Source organism: Carya illinoinensis, chromosome 14 (assembly GCF_018687715.1).
Source record: "Carya illinoinensis cultivar Pawnee chromosome 14, C.illinoinensisPawnee_v1, whole genome shotgun sequence".
Classification (NCBI taxonomy): domain Eukaryota; kingdom Viridiplantae; phylum Streptophyta; class Magnoliopsida; order Fagales; family Juglandaceae; genus Carya; species Carya illinoinensis.
The window spans coordinates 2,329,063-2,348,581 of NC_056765.1; the positions used below are offsets into that span (position 1 = coordinate 2,329,063).

At 37.5% G+C, this 19,519-nt stretch overlaps 1 protein-coding gene and 1 pseudogene across 1 annotated transcript; both read left to right on the forward strand.

Annotated features, from left to right (window-relative positions):
• Positions 1–2,801: 2,801 nt before the first annotated feature.
• LOC122294059 lies at positions 2,802–17,445 on the forward strand (annotated as a pseudogene).
• A 614-nt stretch (positions 17,446–18,059) lies between these two features.
• LOC122294058 lies at positions 18,060–19,348 on the forward strand. Its single transcript, XM_043102518.1, has 4 exons — positions 18,060–18,219; positions 18,499–18,616; positions 18,804–18,864; positions 18,947–19,348. The coding sequence occupies exons 1-4, from the start codon at positions 18,168–18,170 to the stop codon at positions 19,235–19,237; spliced, it is 522 nt and encodes a 173-aa protein (XP_042958452.1). The 5' UTR covers positions 18,060–18,167; the 3' UTR covers positions 19,238–19,348.
• Positions 19,349–19,519: the final 171 nt, after the last annotated feature.

Below are 19,519 nucleotides of genomic sequence, written 5' to 3' on the forward strand. Positions count from 1 at the left end.
TACGACAATTATCTTATAACTCTTTTTATAATTAACTTTACAATCAATCAATGGTTATTTTATTAAAAATAAACTTAATTTTATAATATATATATATATATAGAGTTGAAAGAGAGTTGTAGGCTAATAATTTCCCTTTATTAAAATATTTATTATACATAATTTATGTGCTCTGCTGGGTATTGCCTTTTCGTGAGGGACTTGAGAAGTTGAGTTAACGAGGCCAAATGCATTGGTGGATTCACAAACGGTCTCGGCCGAGATGGCTAAGTACAGCAAGACCGTCCTTCTCGCGTCGTACGGTGCAAAGCAGTGAGGAGAAAACCGACACAAATGAGAGAATCCTTCACTCTATTCATATCATTTAAGACCGAGTTTTGCTGTATATAAATATAATTGCAAACTAATTTATGTACTAATACTGATTTATTTATACTTAAAATTTAAATTAACATTATTTTTAATAAAATTTACTTTTCGACCAATCACATCACATTGATATACATATTAATACACAATTATATTTGTAACTATATTTTTCCTTTAAGATCAGGTTGAAACTGATGCTGAATCGCTGATTACAAATAGCTTACGTGTAATTTTCACGTGATAAGTATTCATGTAGTTGTCTGCTTAAGCCATAAATTAAGATGGAAGAAATCCCATATGGGTCATCACTTTCACAAAAAATAAAAATAAAAAAGAAATATTCTAATTATATAGAGATTATACAAAATTAATATATAAAATGATGTAACTTGATGTAGTATATCAGATCGTAAAATTTTTTTTATTGTAAAGTAGATCTAATGGGATTACAAGAAATTATATTAATTTATAAATTTACTTTTATTATAAAATAGATATAACATGATCACATGAAATTATATTAATTTATAAATTTACTTTTACGTAACAACATTTTTTTTAAATAAAAAAAAAAAAGAGAGAAAAGAATCTTTATTAGAAGTGATCGATGACAACAGAGCATTGGTTGCTACAATTCTTCTGAACCATTCCTGCATTTTTTAAAAGATTTTGTAGTATAATGGTTTGAAGGTGAGGGATCCAATGGTTTGTTAGGTAGTATTGTAGTTCATTTGAAAGCACGAAATTTTCTAGTTTCAACTCCAGCTGTATAGATGCTTCTCCCTGCCTTTCATGCCTATAGGTCATTTTATCAAAAGAATAACAATCCGATAACCCGGCTGTACCATCCAAGAATGTTTGTATTTCCGAAAAATACAACGTCAGATGTCTCCGAAGTGACAATGAACCAGATCCATATATATGACTATATGAGACACTCAACACATTAAAAACTTCCTTGTTGTTTCACTTTTTTTCATAAAACAACAAAAAATCTTGATGAGGTAGCCTTTCCCACGTTATAAATCTTCTAATCCTGTGTAATGCAGGCGTTCATCTCAATATATTTTCAAGTGAAATTTCCATGAATTTACACCCCCAATGCCCATGAAATCTTCAATTTTTATGATAATGGATTTCAGGCAAAATTATATAATATATAGAGCAAAAGTATATACACACATATATATCCATAGGTTACCCTCCCCTGAGTCCCTTGAATTATTTCCTTTTATTTATTTATTAAATAACAAATACATGAAGAAAAATATGGAGATTTTTCATTTTATTCAAATTGGAATATTGAACCAGATTAATTATTAATTTTGATAACATCAATAGAATTGTGTACAGTATGCATTTTCTTGTCACTTGACAACAAAACATATAAACAGAGAAATGGTTTATCCACAAAAGAATTTTACAAAAATAAACTCATAAACTTACCTGTTTTAATGTGATATGTTGTATTGTTACTTTTATTGTAAAAATCTAAAATATCACATTAAATTATATCAATTTATATGTTGACTTTTATAAAATCTCTTTGTACCTATAACATTCTCTACGACACACACATGTATATATAATATAATATAGATACAAATAATTTTAAGTTATATATTATATGTCATAGAGAATATAATATTATTATATAATATAACATGGTACGGACGAAGTACGTTGGTTTCAAAGAGGATATATTCAATGCATGGCGGCAAAGTTAACTGCCATTTGGAAAGTCCAACTGTATATGATGATGAGTGAATGCAGACGCTAGCCGGCGATGTTCACAAGCCAATGACGTCGTTTCGAGCACTGCTGATCCTTTTCATTTCTTCTGTCTTGATTCTGACCATTAGCATTGGACTCATCAAATTCATCTTTAAAAATTAAGAAAAAGTACATATTTTTCATAAATTCAAAACCTTCATATCTATAATTCCACATTAGATTAACCATTAGATTCATCAAAATAATAATATAATATTATTTTCTTAATAATAATATTTTTAATTTTTTTCTTCATATTTTGTAATTATACTAACTACATAGACATTAATAGTTTAATTTAGTACTTAAATAATTGATTCCCAACTAATTTAGAATAAAATAAAATAAAACTATTGTCTTTTAAAATTAGAATAAAATATTAGTTTGAATGTGGAATAATAGACCTTTAAATTTGAAGGAAGAGCAACAATTACTATAGCTCAAAGTTTCCCAAATATCTCTTTGATGAATCCAATGTAGGTTCATTTTAAGTAAATTCATCAAAATTTGAAGATCTATTAACTTTTGATGAAGCCAATGCTAATGCTCTTAGACTTTTCCTAATTGGCACTAATGTTGATTAGTCGTACATGCAAGTACAGCTATATATACTGTTCCTTTAGTCCCATTCTTGGAGTAATCTGTCCAGCTTTTAGCGCCCTAGGTTCGGTGCAGCTTCTAGGACATGAGGGTTTGATGCGTGAGAAAGAGATTTGAAGGCATCTTTTACGTGTCTTTTAAAAAAAAAAAAATTAAATAGGCGAGGTCAAAGCGTCTTATTATAAATACCCTCAATGAGGCGAAGGAACAACCGTGGAAAAATTACATCAAGAACGAATGTAAGTGCCAAAAGTGGGATCGTTAGTTTCATAGGTGCCAAAAGTTACTGTTTTATTTTCTGAATTCGTGTTGCTAATGGGATTTCTGGGTTTATTTGTTGCTACTGAGATTGGTGAATATTGAATACCGGATGTATGGTTAATGTTCTATGTTTGAGGCCTCATACTTGCAGTTATGCAAGAAGTGCGTTTTTTAGGATGTTTGCTTTGACAGAAAGAAAAGAGGACAAGGCAATGGGTTTTGATTTTTCTTTTTCCTCATATAAAAACAATAGATTGAATTAAGAAGAGGTGGATTCAAATGACTTAACATTCAAGTTGAAATTAAATAAGAAGTACTAACATCAACCTATTTGTTTTATGGATTAGCAAACTCAATGTAAAGATTGCATATGTAATGGACTATCTGATCTTACAGTTAATCTGGTAAAGACTTTCTTGGTGGCGGGTTGAAGCTAAAGGAAATCCAAAATGGTTGAAATGTCGCATTCCCTTGATGCTGTTAACCAGGAAGCTGTTGATCTGGTATGTGCTTTTTAAAAAAGGAAACTTAAAACATGACAAAAGAGATTTTAGTGATGAAGGTGCCAGGCTGGTTGACATTGTTTGTTTCTTTTTGTTTGTTTGTTTTCATTTTGAAGATTCATAACTGCAAACCTAGGAATAATAGAACCAAATGCAATCTCCATAGTTAGATGTAAAATAATGAGAAAATTTGATTCCTTGGTAGAATAAAGTCTGGTTCTGCATTAAAGATCCTCTTTTTTCTTATTCGTTTTCTTTGTTGAAGTACAGTAAGATTGGAAAATAAACTGAAGTTGGTTCTTTTGTGTATGGTTAATGGTGTATCATGGTGATAATTTGATTTGACCTAAAAATGGAAAAGAGACGGAAGGAAATGCAAAGAATTTTTCACTACTTCAATCTTATTTGTTTGGCACAAAACGATATGCTAAATTGGAAGTTGCTTATTGTAGGAGAATATACCCCTTAAAGAAGTTTTTGAGCATCTTACTTGTACAAGGGAAGGTTTGACTTCTGATGAAGTTCAAAAGCGACTGGTTTTGTTTGGTTACAACAAACTTGAGGAGAAAAAGGTTGAAGAAGCAATGTTCAATTTAATCTCACTGTTTCCTTGCTTTCTATTGCTTCATTATTGCTTTCTCAGTCTCCCTCATTGTATTGGTTCTCTGCTCTTCTACCCTGCTCTAGAAAAGCAAAATACTGAAGTTTTTCGGCTTTATGTGGAATCCTTTATCATGGGTTATGGAGGCTGCAGCTGTCATGGCCATTTCTCTTACGCAAGGAGGGGTAAGTCTATATGAATATTCGAGTTTTCTTCTTTATCTACTCTTGTTTTTCTAATATGGTCGGCTATATGACATTGACCCTGTGAGTTGAAAAAAATTAGTACTAATATTAGTCATCATTGAAGATTCTTACCTTCATTGAACCACGTTGAAATCAAGAAGTCCTTAATTCTTTCTGTTCATTAGTTTTCCCTACTAGAAGTTGAAATGACATGTTGAAATTTAGTCAAATTGGAGTCTTCTGTCAATTATTTTGGGGAGAATGTTGACAAAACCTTATCTGTGCAGCGTAAAGAAGCAGATTATCATGACTTTGTTGGCATCCTGGTCTTACTAATCATTAATTCTACTATCAGTTTCATAGAGGAAAACAATGCTGGCAGCCTGGCAATGCAGCTGCCGCTCTTATGGCACGTTTGGCCCCAAAAGCAAAGGTTCTTCTGTTTGCATATTGATATCCTAAGTTCATGACAGCTAAACCTTGCCATCAAGAACTAGTTCCACCTTGTTATTGATTATCCACTCTGTCAGAGACATCTTATCTTGTTTTCACTTTGTTTTTACTTCTAATTATTCTTGATCAGGTACTACGTGAAGGAAAATGGAGTAAAGAAGATGCTTCAGTGCTCGTTCCCGGAGACATAATTAGTATCAAACTTGGTGACATTATTCCTGCTGATGCACGTCTTCTTGAAGGAGATCCTTTGAAAATTGATCAGGTAAATATTGTTATTGATCCTTTGAAAACTAGGCCCTAGTGCCATTATGACCGCAATATGTATCCCATATTGTTATCTCCTAATCTAGCCTCCTGAATTTAACCTATTTTCTTTGTCACTTTCAGTCTGCACTTACTGGGGAATCTCTTCCAGTAACAAAGAATCCTGCTGATGGGGTTTATTCAGGCTCCACATGCAAGCAAGGGGAAATCGAAGCAGTTGTTATTGCAACCAGTGTTCACACTTTCTTGTTGAAAACACTACACATGTTGGGCATTTCCAACAGGTAATTTACAAAAACTTTATATCCATACTGTCAATCCAAAACATGTTTTAAGCACTCCTGTCAAGAATTTCTCCAAATCATAACTATAAATATTTTCATATTCATGCTTAATATTATCTAACTGTTGAATTTAAATAATTTTTTCAGGTTTTAACATCAACTGGAAACTTCTGCATTTGTTCTATTGCTGTCGGGATGTTTACAGAAATCATTGTGATATATGTGATTCACCACAGGGGATTTCGTGTTGGCATTGATAATCTACTTGTCCCACTAACTGGGGGCATCCCAATTGCAATGCCAACTGTTCTTTCTGTTACAATGGCCATTGGTTCACATCTTTTACCACAGCAGGTTTGTGAAGCCACAGCCACTGTCTAGATTGATTTGGAAAATTAATGGCAGTGAATAAGAATGAATTAATGGTTCTCAATTGTGAATATTATTGGATGTTGGGCATTATGTCTTGTGCAGGGTGCCATAACAAAAAGAATGACAGCTATTGAGGAAATGGCTGGAATGGATGTGCTATGCAGTGACAAAACAGGCACACTGACACTAAACAAGCTTACGGTTGATAAAAATATGATTGAGGTAATACGCTCTATTTTGCCTTTTAGTCTTCATGAGATGGAAATGGGCATATTGGATATAGCTTCAAGGTAGAAACCAAAATATTAGATGTTCAATCACATTTTGCCTTGCACGTGTGCATTTCATGTTACTTTGTCTCAGTTTCCATTCCAAGAGACTCTCTGGTGTACGTCCTGTGTACATGAGCTATGTCTATTACCTTAATTGATAAAATTATTTATTACTTAGAAAATAAAAAGTTTCATTATTCCAAGAGACACATCTAAAGAAACAAGATATCATCTCCACCGCTACTAACCCCAACCAAAACAAAAGTGACAATGGAATTCTTGTGTCTTTCTATTGGTTGTCTGGCATATTTGTTTTTTTAAAGTTGTGAAATGCTATTTGTGCTTGCTTCATAGGACTTTTCAACCATCCATACCATTACAGGTTTTTGACAAAGGTGTTGAGAAGGATACGGTTGTACTTATGGCTGCAAGAGCATCGAGGTTAGAGAATCAAGATGCTATTGATGCTGCAATTGTTTCAATGTTAGGTGACCCTAAGGAGGTATTTGACTAGGAAAATATTTATAAGGTCATTTTTACAGAAAATGGTTCCATTAATGTGTGTGTATGTTCTTTTAAAGAGGATTATACTCAATTTTATTTAATTTATGTGCGTGGTGGGTGTGATCAACCGAAGGTATAAAGATGCTTCTTGTCCATCTTCCATTGTCATCACCAGCATTTGGTTGTTGCTGTTTCTGCAATGGGTTATGGGAGTCTTACATTTCTTTTTCTTACAAATCACAACATGTTGAAGACACTCTTTAGAACTGATAGATGTTTGGTTCTGAAACCCAGCTCTAGGAGTTTCTGCAAAATTTATCTTCTCATGATTGCTTATTATCTTGAATTGAGCTTTTTTCTTTTCACCAAAAAAGGGCTACTTTCATCTAACTCCTCAGTACTCACATTAAGGAGTGAGTAAACCACGGTACAACTACATCAAAGGAAGAGAAAAACAACTCATTTACGATAATTTTATTGTTTTTGTAAGGCACGAGCTGGAATCCAAGAAGTTCACTTCCTACCATTCAATCCAACTGACAAAAGGACTGCACTTACATACATCGATGAAGCTGGTAAAACGCAGAGTCAGCAAAGGTGCACCAGAGCAGGTAGAAACTATAACTGAACTTCCAGTTGAGTTATTAACCTTAAATGTGCACCCGCAAGTTCTGAACTCTTTTGCACCTATGCTATTTAGATTCTCAATCTGGCACATAACAAATCGGAACTTGAACGGAAAGTACATGCAATGATTGACAAGTTTGCAGAACGTGGACTACGTTCCCTTGCAGTTGCTCGCCAGGTACCAGTACTCTCTCAAGGTTTCTTCATTGTATCATACACACGTTCCTATCTGTAGTTTCTTGAGAAAAATCTGGTTTCTTTTTCTCTAGGAAGTATCTGCTGGTACCAAAGACCATCCTGGTGGCCCCTGGCAGTTTGTTGGCCTTCTCCCTCTTTTTGACCCTCCTCGCCATGATAGTGCCGAAACAATCAGAAGAGCTTTGGACCTCGGTGTGAGTGTTAAAATGATCACAGGTGAGTGCTGAAGCTTTCTTTTTGGACATTTGAGGTAGAAAAGATCCATGATAATATAATACCACTTTCAAACTGAAGGCGCAAAGAAAAAAGAAGGAAAAAAAAAAAAAAATCTCTCTCCATAGCATACAACAAGTGTCTCCATTTTTAGAATCGGTTGTATCTTCTACATAGGAAGTGAAGATATGGGTTTTGAGATTAACATCAACATTAGCCATTTCTTTTCAAAGGGAATCAAACTATCATACGGCTCAAATTCATTTACAATGCAAATAAGAGAGCTCTATCCTCTCCACCACCAGGCATCCCTTCACTTAATTGGGCACATTTGCTTTTCAGAGAAATCTCATGACTACAATGCACACATCGAGAGACATCTAATCAATGCACTACTGATTACGAGTCAGCCACCAAATCAACAGGAAACTAGTTCGGTTTCAAGCGAAGTCTTAATCCATCCAAACCGCGCTTACCTGAGTATGAGTTCTTGTTCCCCTCCCATAATTAGAAGAGAAGCCTGCAAGGAAAAAACCAGCTGCTCCTATCTACATTTATTTTAACTCTTCTTAACTCTGGCTTGCACCATTACAAAACATGTATCGTAGGCCATTCCACACCACCGCAATGGATTCCTACAGAGCTTGCTATGTAACAACAATGAAACCTTAATGCATCTGCTCGGTGATTTCACCTTTTTATAACCCTTGCAGGTGACCAACTTGCAATTGCAAAGGAAACAGGGAGACGACTTGGTATGGGCACGAATATGTACCCCTCTTCATCTCTGCTTGGTGATGGTAAAGATGCAGAAGTTGCTGGTCTCCAATTGATGAACTTATAGAGAAAGCTGATGGTTTTGCTGGCGTCTTTCCAGGTTAGTGAGGCATTAATGATAAGAGTGAGTCCTTAAATCTTGATTTTCAGAAAATTTCTAATAATAAGTTTTTCTCCTTCAGAGCATAAGTGTGAGATTGTGAAGAAATTGCAAGCTAGAAAGCACATTTGTGGAATGACCGGGGATGGAGTAAATAATGCACCTGCCTTGAAGATAGCTGACATAGGAATTGCTGTGGCAGATTCCACAGATGCTGCTCGTAGTGCTTCAGATATTGTTCTAACAGAACCTGGGTTGAGTGTAATCATTAGTGCTGTTTTAACAAGCCGGGCAATCTTCCAGAGAATGAAAAAAAATACACGGTAATCTAACAATTACTAGATATATTGAAGAAATTATCAGTCTTAGTTTACTCCTTGTTAGATTAAATGTTGAGACTCTTTATCTTTGCTCCCCTTCATCCAGATATATGCTGTTTCTATCACTATACGTATTGTGGTAGGCTCCATTCTAAACTAAGTTCTTGTATATGAACTTGTTTATAATTGCATCCCACAACCAAGCTTGTCTCATTTGCAGCTGATTTTTGTATAACAGCTAGGTTTCTTGGTGCTGAATATCATCTGGAACTTTAATTTCCCTCCTTTCATGGTTCTTGTCATCGCCGTTCTTAATGATGGTTAACTTACTTTCTTAAACCATCGTCCTATGTTTAATGGACTAATAATTTGTTTCTTTCCTCCCTGTTACGAGTGGAGACAATAATTAGTGGGTTAGTGGGTCATGCATTTCCATTGCTTATTTAATGCATCGAAAGGCACCCACCCACCGGTTAGTTTTTTGGTTTATTAGGCACACACACAACCCACGTAATTGATGCAGCAAATTGCTGCACCGAAAGTGGGTTGCTCTCCTATAAATAGGAGAGCTTAATTGTGCGAAGTAGTGTGTGTGGGGAAGAAAGAAAACAGAAAGAGTGGGTGAGCAGAGAGAGTTTAAAGAGAGGTTTTTTGTAAAAAATTATTTCATAGTGAAGTTACAGCAGCTGTGGACATAGGCAATTGCCGAACCACGTTAAATTTCGTCTCTCTTTTTGCTTAAAATTATCTCTGTCTCCGACCAGCTCCCGACAACTAGTATCAGAGCTCTGGTTCGAGCTGTCCGAAAATTCAGGTTGCTCAAAATAAATTTTTGACAACTCCAGGGTGTTCCTCACGTCGAGACGAATCCGTTGCCTCAAACGGAATTGAAAACGGAGGTCGGAGGAGCCTACACGCGCCCCTAGAAGATCAGTGCGTGCATCTGTTGCAACTCACGCGCCCCCACGCGCACCCGAGGTTGAAGACGCGTGAAATCCACGCTCCCACGCGCCCTATAGGAACCCGCGCATGTACTTCACTCTCTGAGTCGAGCCGAGCCGAGCCGAGTTCCTGAGCCGAGCCGCGTTCTTGAGCCAAGCCGCTATCGAGCCGAGCCGCGTTCCTGAGCCAAGCCGTTATTGAGCCGAGCCGAGCCGAGCCGAGCCGTGTTCCTGAGCCGAGCCGTGACTGAGTCGAGCCGTATTCCTGAGCCGAGCCGACGTCATCCTGCCACGTGTCGCACTCTGGTTGGCCGAAACTGTTTTGGCTTGTTTAAACTCAATTTTGATCCAATTTTAATGATTCTGGACTCGTTTCCAGCTAATTCGAGTGTTTCGGACGCAACGGTGACATTTGTTTGTTTAAATTTGAACTCATTTATAAAGTTATGGCTGGAGAAGAAGTTAAAGGTGTTGGTATCGAGAAATTTGACAGTACAGACTTTGCCTACTAGAGGATGCAGATAGAGGATTATCTCTATGGGAAGAAACTACATCTTCCACTCCTAGGAAGAAAGCCAGATGACATGAGCAATGAAGATTGGAGTTTCCTTGATAGACAAGTGTTGGGAGTCATTCGACTAACACTGTCAAGATCAGTTGCACACAATGTGAGAAAGGAAAAGACCACAGCGGATTTGATGAAAGCTCTATCAGACATGTACGAGTAGCCATCAGCCAATAACAAAGTGCATTTGATGTACAAGCTATTCTACTTGAGAATGGCAGAAGGAACTCCAGTTATTCAGCATCTAAATGAGTTCAACACCATCATCAATCAATTAGCTTCAGTGGGGATTGAATTTGATGATGAAGTACGTGCACTGATTGCTCTGGCTCAATTGCCAAAAAGTTAGGAGGCCATGAGAACAGCTATTAGCAATTATTATGGCAAAACAAAGATGAAGTATCAAGATATCCGGGACCATATTCTTAGCGAGGAAGTTCGCAGAAGAGATACAGGAGAAGCATCAACTTCCAATTCTGCCTTAAACCTCGAGACGAGAGATAGAGGAGCTAGTAGAAGTTCAAATCGGGGCATGTCAAAGTCCCGAAGAGGCAGAAGTAAATCTAGGTCCGGAAAACAAGTACAGTGCTGGAATTGTGGCAATATTGGCCACTTCAAAAATAATTGCAAGGAAGCAAAGAAGAAGAATGAGCATGACTCTGCTAATGCCATAACAGAAGATCTCCAAGATGCCTTACTCCTTTCAGTCGACAACCAAATTGAATCTTGGGTGTTAGATTCAGGAGTCTCATTCCACACTACAGCACACCGAGAAATCATGCAGAATTATGTCACTGGTGATTTCAGGAAGGTGTACTTAGCAGATGGTGAAGCGTTGGAAATCGAAGGCATGAGAGATATACCAATCAATCTGCCCAATGGAAGTGCATGGTTGCTACAGAAAGTGCGACATGTTCCCAAGCTCATGAGGAACCTGATTTCTGTAGGACAACTTGATGCTGATGGGCATTCGGTACTATTTACCGGTGGCATGTGGAAGATAACAAAAGGAGCTATGGTAGTAACTCGAGGCACAAAAACAGGTACTCTATACATAACTTCAAGCATTAGAGATACTGTTGCAATTGCTGACGCAAATGCCAACCTATGGCATCAAAGGCTTGGTCACATGAGTGAGAAAGGAATGAAAGTACTATTATCCAAGGGGAAGTTACCAAAGTTGGAATCAACTGATTTCGACATGTGTGAAGGTTGCATTTTTGGGAAGCAGAAAAATGTTAGTTTCCTGAAAAATGGCAGAACTCCAAAGTCTACAAAGTTGGAGTTGGTACACACAGATTTGTGGGGGCCATCCCCAGTCGCTTCTCTTGAAGGATCGCGGTACTATGTTTCCTTTATTGATGACTCAAGCAGGAAAGTATGGGTTTATTTTTTGAAAAATAAATCTGACACATTTAACACTTTCAAGAAGTGGAGAGCCATGGTTGAAAATGAAACAGGCTTGAAGTTGAAATGTCTGAGGTCAGACAATGGCGGAGAGTACATCGACGGAGGGTTCAAAGAATTCTGTGCTGCAAATGGGATTAGATTTCAGAAGACTATTCCTGGGACACCGCAACAGAATGGCGTAGCTGAACGCATGAACAGAACTCTCAACGAATGTGCCAGAAGCATGAGGCTAAATTTAGGATTGCCTGAATGTTTTTGGGCTAATGCAGTTAACATTGCAGCCTATTTGATTAATCGGGGATCTTCAGTTCCCTTAAAGTTCGATTTACCAGAGGAAGTCTGGAGCGGAAAGAAGGTAAATCTTTCCCATTTGAAAGTAGTTGGTTGTGTATCATATGTTCACATAGATTCTACTGATCGTAACAAGTTAGAAGTCAAATCTAGAACATGTTTTTTCATCGGTTATGGTGATGAAGAATTTGGCTATCGATTTTGGGATGATAAAAATCGCAAAATCATCAGAAGTAGAAATGTGATATTCAATGAGCAGATTCTGTACAAAGCTAAGTCACAAGCTGAATCTGAAGAGCAGCCAAAGAAACCTGAGGTCGTTGACTTTGATGTTACTCGAGTCAACACTGATCAAAATGAGGATCAAGAGAATGATGATACACAGATCGAACCATGTACACCACTCACTGTTATTCAAAGATCTTCAAGGACAATCAGGCCACCACAGTGGTTCTCACCATCTCTACACTACATCCTGCTAACAGATAGTGGTGAACCGGAAAGTTATGATAAAGCTCTACGAATTGAAGATTCGATCAAGTGGGAGAAAGCTATGCAAGATGAGATGGATTCACTGATGTCAAATCAAACATGGGAGCTAACTAAGCTTCCAAAAGGCAAGAAGGCTTTGCACAATAAATGGGTGTACAGAATTAAGGAAGAGCACAATGGTAGCAAGCGCTACAAAGCCAGAATGGTCGTGAAGGGGTTTCAACAAAAGGAAGGTGTCGACTACACAGACATTTTCTCCCCAGTTGTAAAATTGACCACGATTAGGCTAGTGTTGGCAATTGTGGCTGTAGAGAATCTACATCTTGAGCAGTTAGATGTGAAGACTACATTCCTTCATAGTGATTTGGAGGAAGACATCTATATGCACCAGCCACAAGGATTCTCAGTAAAGGAAAAAGAGAATCTAGTTTGCAAACTGAAGAAGAGCTTGTATGGCCTAAAACAAGCTCCACGACAATGGTACCGAAAGTTTGATAACTTCATGTGCAGTAATGGATTTACAAGACTGCAGGCTGACCATTGTTGCTATATGAAGAACTTTGACAACTCTTATATTATCCTACTGTTGTATGTGGATGATATGCTCGTTGCAGGGTCAAGCATCGAGGAGATCAATAAACTGAAGAAGCAGTTGTCAAAGCAGTTTGAGATGAAGGATTTGGGTGCTGCAAAACAAATCCTTTATATGAGAATTATTAGAGACAGGTCTAATGATACTCTCAAGCTCTCGCAGGAGGAGAATGTAAAGAAGGTGCTCAGAAGGTTTAACATGAACAAGGCGAAACCAGTGAGCACACCCTTAGCTAGTCACTTTCAACTAACTAAGGATCAGTCGCCAAAGACGGAGGAAGAGCAAGAATGCATGAACAGAATACCCTATGCATCTGCTATTGGTGGTCTTATGTACACCATGGTCTGTACAAGGCCAGATATTGCACAAGCAGTGGGAGCTGTGAGTAGGTACATGAGTAATCCAGAAAAGTAGCATTGGGAAGCAGTCAAGTGGATTTTAAGATATCTACAAGGCTCTTCAGATACGTCACTATGCTTTACAAAAGCAGGTTTAAAACTACAGGGATATGTAGATGCTGATTTAGCAGGTGACGTTGACAGCAGAAAAAGTACTACTGGATTTGTGTATACGCTGGGTGGTACAGCTGTATCGTGGGCTTCTGAGTTACAGAAGATTGTTGCTCTCTCAACTACAGAAGCGGAATACGTTGCTATAACTGAAGCAGGGAAGGAAATAGTTTGGTTGCAGTCATTCTTGGAAGAATTGGGAAAGAAGAATGAAAAAGGTACTTTGCACAGTGATAGTCAAAGTGCTATTTTTCATGCAAAGAATCTATCCTTCCATTCCAGAACAAAACACATACAGTTGCGATACCATTTTATCCGATCTCTTCTCGATAGTGGACAGTTGATACTTGAGAAGATTCGAGGAACAGAGAACCCATCAGACATGTTCACAAAAGTAGTTACTGCTAACAAACTGAAGCTGTGTGTAGCTTCAGTTGGTCTCCGTACTTAAAGGCATAACTTGAAATTGCTGTGATGGTTGCTATGAAGATATGTAGACTCATTTGTCTCTAAGTGGGAGATTGTTACGAGTGGAGACAATAATTAGTGGGTTAGTGGGTCATGCATTTCCATTGCTTATTTAATGCACCAAAAGGCACCCACCCACCGGTTAGTTTTTTGGTTTATTAGGCACACACACAACCCACGTAATTGATGCAGCAAATTGCTGCACCGAAAGTGGGTTGCTCTCCTATAAATAGGAGAGCTTAATTGTGCGGAGTAGTGTGTGTGGGGAAGAAAGAAAGCAGAAAGAGTGGGTGAGCAGAGAGAGTTTAAAGAGAGGTTTTTTGTAAAAAAATTATTTCATAGTGAAGTTACAGCAGCTGTGGACGTAGGCAATTGCCGAACCACGTTAAATTTCGTCTCTCTTTTTGCTTAAAATTATCTTTGTCTTCGACCAGCTCCCGACACTCCCTACTTTTCATCCTTCTGTCACTATATCTCCTTCCTTTCGCTTGTTATGTGACTGTTAGTCTGCTTGCAGGTACCATCACGACCATATCCAAAGACAGGGTCAAGCCTTCTCCACTTCCTGACAGTTGGAAACTCAGTGAGATTTTTGCAACTGGGATTTTCCTTGGCAGTTACCTTGCCCTAATGACTATCGTATTCTTTGGGGTAGCTTTTAAAACAGATTTCTTTAAGGTAACTTCCCTCCTTTGGCAGTTGCATTGCTTTATGTCTTGCATAGCCTTCTGTGTTTGATCCTGAATTGCATAAATGTGCTCTTACAGAGGATTTGAGTAGGAGATTTTCATTTAACTAAATGAACTTATTTTATACCATTCTTCTTGCAGGAAAAGTTTAATGTGGAGGACATCAGTGCAAAAGAGAAAATGGCATCTGCTGTGTATCTTCAAGTCAGCATCATCAGCCAAGCATTAATATTTGTGACACGCTCCCGGGGCTGGTCTTTCATGGAACGACCTGGGTTTTTGTGTTGGGAGCTGTTCTGACACAGAGACGATTCTAAATAAAGGAGGGACGAAATTTAACGTGGTTCGGCAATTGCCTACGTCCACAGCTGCTGTAATTTCACTATAAAACGATTTTTACAGAAATCTCTCTCTCACCCACTCTCTACACTGTCTGCACACACGCAGCACACACTCTCTTCTTTTTTCTCTACACTTCTCTGTTGCGCTCTCTGATACACACACCAACTGAGCTCTCTCCTATTTATAGGAGAGAGCAGCTTACATATTTTTTTTCTTTCGGTGCAGTGATTTACGGAGAGAATTGAGGCGTCACTTGCTGCAGACACTGTGCGTGTCTGTGAGTGGCGCCTAATATGCCGAGGAGAGAAACGGTGCATGACTCATTGTTCACCGTTTTGTCTCCATCCGCAACATTTTGCTCGTTATAGCCTTTGTTCTTGCTCAGCTGGTACTGAATTTTAACATCTTCTTGTTCTTCCAAATGGATTTAGTTGGTAGAAACATACTTGGATTGCAACATACTGAAGAAAGATGGGGCTTCTATTGCATAAGTAGTAGACCATAGAGTAGAAATAGTCCATTACCTTTATCTAGTGAAAACCATATTTAAAAACTCCTACCATTCATGAAACACATACTCTATCAAGTTATACCTTACTTGAGAAGGACATATAACCTGATCCTTTGTATACGATTAATGGTTCTGGTTACTTCTGCAAGGTTGTGAATTTCTTACAGCTCAAGGATGGGAAAAGCTCATCAATTCTTCCCTCCCCTCAATATCTCGAGTTTCAATTACATACATCATTATCAAGATATTGTTCGGATCATATATATTGAATCCAAATGTCTCCATTGTTTTGAGCTCTTGGATGATAGGAGCCAAAAGATGCTTATGCTGCTGACAATATAGGAGCATCCTCATCAAGTCCCACGAGTTCAGAGAAGCTTTTCGATTCTGATACATGCATACATACATTCATACATATATCACGCACAAACACTTGTATTTAGAGTATTCTCGGAATCCTGCTTTGAAGTCTTCCATTTGGTACTATAATTGATTAGTATCCCAATAAAATTCAAAAAGGGGGAAGTAGAAATGGACTCATCTCATGGCACAAAAAGATTTCATTCACACTCATTTGAAACCCTGAGTACATTAAAATTATATGGAAGTCAAGCAATATCATTGCTGTCTCACAATTAAACGTCTTATTTGCTTCAAATTGTCTAGAACGCCTTTCTATCCTTTTCAAATTGTCCATTGCTTAGGACTCATCGTTGCGGGTTGCTACAGCCTACAGTAATATCTGCCACTGCAAATTGGAGATTCGCTGGAATAAAAAGCATTGGTTGGGGTTGGACAAGCATCATTTGGTTATACAGTATTGTGACTTATTTCTTGCTCAATCCCTTAAAATTTGCAGTCCGATATGCAATAAGTGGACGTGCCTGGGATCTTGTGGTAGACCGAAGAGTAAGTGAAACTGAAGTTTCCCAATGATGACTTGATTATGTCTAGAACTTTCTAAATATCATGAACTTTTTACTTGAGGAAACTATGCAGAAATTCTTTTTCATTTCATTTCATGGATCATGTCCTAAGATCCTGACTTCCTCATGATTGCTATTGCTTCATAAATAATACTACTAATATGGCCACCTGTTTGTCTATTAAAACAGACTGCTTTTACCAACAAAAAAGACTTCGGTTGGGAAGCTCGTGAGGCTGCATGGGCAGCCGAGCAGCGAACACTACATGGCCTCCAGTCTGTTGAAGCAAAAAAGTTTTTTGAAAGGAGCACTTTTAGGGACGTCAGTCTCATGGCAGAGGAAGCTAAAAGGCGTGCAGAGATTGCAAGGTTTTTCTTTCAACTGAAATTCACAATATTTTCCAACTATTTCATACTATGATGCATATCTGTCTCAAGATTTTAGTTAGGTTACTAATTTTTGCATATTTTTCATACATTGTCCTCTTTCTTGAAGGACCCTTACCATTATTATTATCGTATTAATGCATCGGTCCCATGAGATTTTATTTCTTAATTCCTTTCATTTTCTTTTTTCAGGATGAGGGAGCTTCACACCTTGAAAGGCAAGGTTGAGTCAAATGCCAAGCCGAGGGGTCTTGACATTGATGCCATGAACCAGCACTACACCCTCTGAAGTCTTTATTCCTTTCTCTGTTTCCATTAGAAGAGGAAAAACAAAATTAGTAAAGAAAAATGCAAAGAAGGCTGTTGTGGTACACCACGGATTCAGCAATTGTCCAATACTCAATCAATAAAACGCCTAGATTCTTATGTGATGACATACCAAACATCACATACCTGAGCATATCTTGTGTTGTACTAAATTTATCAAAAAATTTAATGTTTCCCGAACACTGATGAACAAGTAGTGTATCCATGCATGTTAGACATGCCATTTTATAATGTTTATAGTTAGAAATATAGGTCAGACATCCTGTTGAACAGACGGAGATAAAAGTTCGAATTATTTATGAGAATGTGTTAAGTCAGTGCATGGAATTTTTGTATTCCTGTTACATTATGGATGAAAGCCAGCAGCTTATCCTTTCTGAGGAGCATTGTTAAAGGCTTTGAGAAGTTTGAGTTGAGTTCCGGGAGAGGTCCAGGGTATCCCCTTCATTAAATCAGAAAGATGGAATCTTCATTTTCTTCTGAACTAAGTATGAAAGTGAACGCTGAAACCAAATATAGGGCATAAAAATATGGTCTCTATCAAATCTTAATGTAGCAACTAGATTGTGTTATGGCAGTAACCACATGCCGAACTCCTAAATTTTTAGGTAGTACAGATAAAGTTGTTTATTCTCAAGATAATTAGGGCATCTAATTCAAGAATTTTAACCCCTTTTTTTCCCCTTCTGGTGCCACACAAGAATTTGCATTGCAGTTGTCTCTGAAACATCGCAACTTTTGCAATGCAAGATGTATGGAAGCATGGTAAGACAAATGGGCAAAAACCATAGAAAATACAAGGTAGGATGCCTAGGAACCCAAACCCACGAGCTGCTCCTTCAAGGAACAGGCTAGTTCCAAGCCAAGAATCCTATTTTACAATGGAAAAGAGATCAAAACATAAAAAATACCTTGCTTGAACTGATCAAGCATACTGAAAACCTATCCCTGCTGTTTATACCTTCCTCTCTCTCTCTCTCTCTCTCTCTCTCTCTCTCTCTCTCTCTCTCATATATAGATACACGCATCATTGTTGGACATGATTACATCTTCACAAAAAATGGGTGTAGCTCCGAGTTATATGGGAAAAGGTTTGTCATCTCATTTCTCATTTCATGTAATTTTATGAATGAATTTTCTTTTCGTTTTAGTATATATGATTGCTGTATGTTGTCTTTTTGTTTCCGCATGTTTTCATGTTCTTGTTCCAGAGATGTTGTCCGGTTGCAAATAAGCTCGATCTTATTAGATAAAATGGAAGAATCTGCTCCCTTCTTGATGCTATTTTCAATGACATTACTGCTATATATATATCATTACCCATAACACCATAATGTTTCTGAGATGCAAATTTGCATAAAATAATGTAGGATTCGGCCAGTCAAAACAGTTGTCGGATTTGGTATCTGGGACACTCTACGATCAGTTCGTTAAGAAAGACATCAAGACCTTTGGTGACTTCCATATTGCTGTTCTTGATATCTTCATGTAAGTATATATCTATAACTAATCATTGTTGTCTTGATTATCATCCTGGGGAAAAAAAAAAAAAGAGAGAGAGAGAGAAAAGGAAAAAGTAGCACAGAAAAAGAACATGGAGAAGGGACACAAATGGAAATAAATATTGCATCAGCCCAAATTAAGCTAATTGCCCTCTTTAATTTATCTTTTGCAGCTCTCTCAACTCAGCATTGCCTGGTAAGCACTACGATGTGCCATCACGCAAGGATGTAGAGGTCAGTTTAGACTGCTTGAACATTCATAATATTCTCTCATTCTTACGTAAATATATATACATATATATCACACCATGAGCAGGAATGTTTTACAAAATGGGAAGAAGCCAAAAATCACTCAGAAGATCAGAAGACGGAGTTCATCGACTTTATGATGAAGAACGTCAAACAGAACAAACCAGACAGCGCAATGATTATCGCTGGAATAGTAGCACCTCCGGGAGCCATGGTGGCTAAGAGAGCCGGAGAGGGTGTGAGCCAGCTAAATATGATAAAGGTCATTCCTGATGTTGTCTTTGTTCCCTCGGCAACGATGTTGGCTCTCGTAAGTGTAAAGTTCTGCAAAAGGATTTTAATGGGCATATCATCCTGAAATGTGTCTGATACGCCAAAGAAAATACATAATGTTTGTGATTATGGATAATCCTATTCTTATTTACATTTGTATGAATAAAAGGAGAACTCTCAATTGATGATTTGGTCACCGACTTTGCTACATACATTTTTAGAGTGCCTAAGTCTTGTATATTTATTTAAAAAAAAAAGTAAAATCTAATATAAAAAAATTAATTTTTTCATATACATTTCAAATTTCTCGTATTTTTTCTAATAGAAGTAGGCAGACTTCACGCTATAAATCATTTCCCTTTCTATT

What these genes read in the sequence shown, in the direction of transcription:
- LOC122294058 (XM_043102518.1), top strand. Translation starts at nt 18,168, where the DNA reads ATGATTACATCTTCACAAAAAATGGGTGTAGCTCCGAGTTATATGGGA. An exon ending in GCTGTTCTTGATATCTTCAT is followed by an intron (nt 18,617 to 18,803) that starts GTAAGTATATAT and finishes TATCTTTTGCAG; the next exon opens with CTCTCTCAACTCAGCATTGC. An exon ending in CATCACGCAAGGATGTAGAG is followed by an intron (nt 18,865 to 18,946) that starts GTCAGTTTAGAC and finishes CACCATGAGCAG; the next exon opens with GAATGTTTTACAAAATGGGA.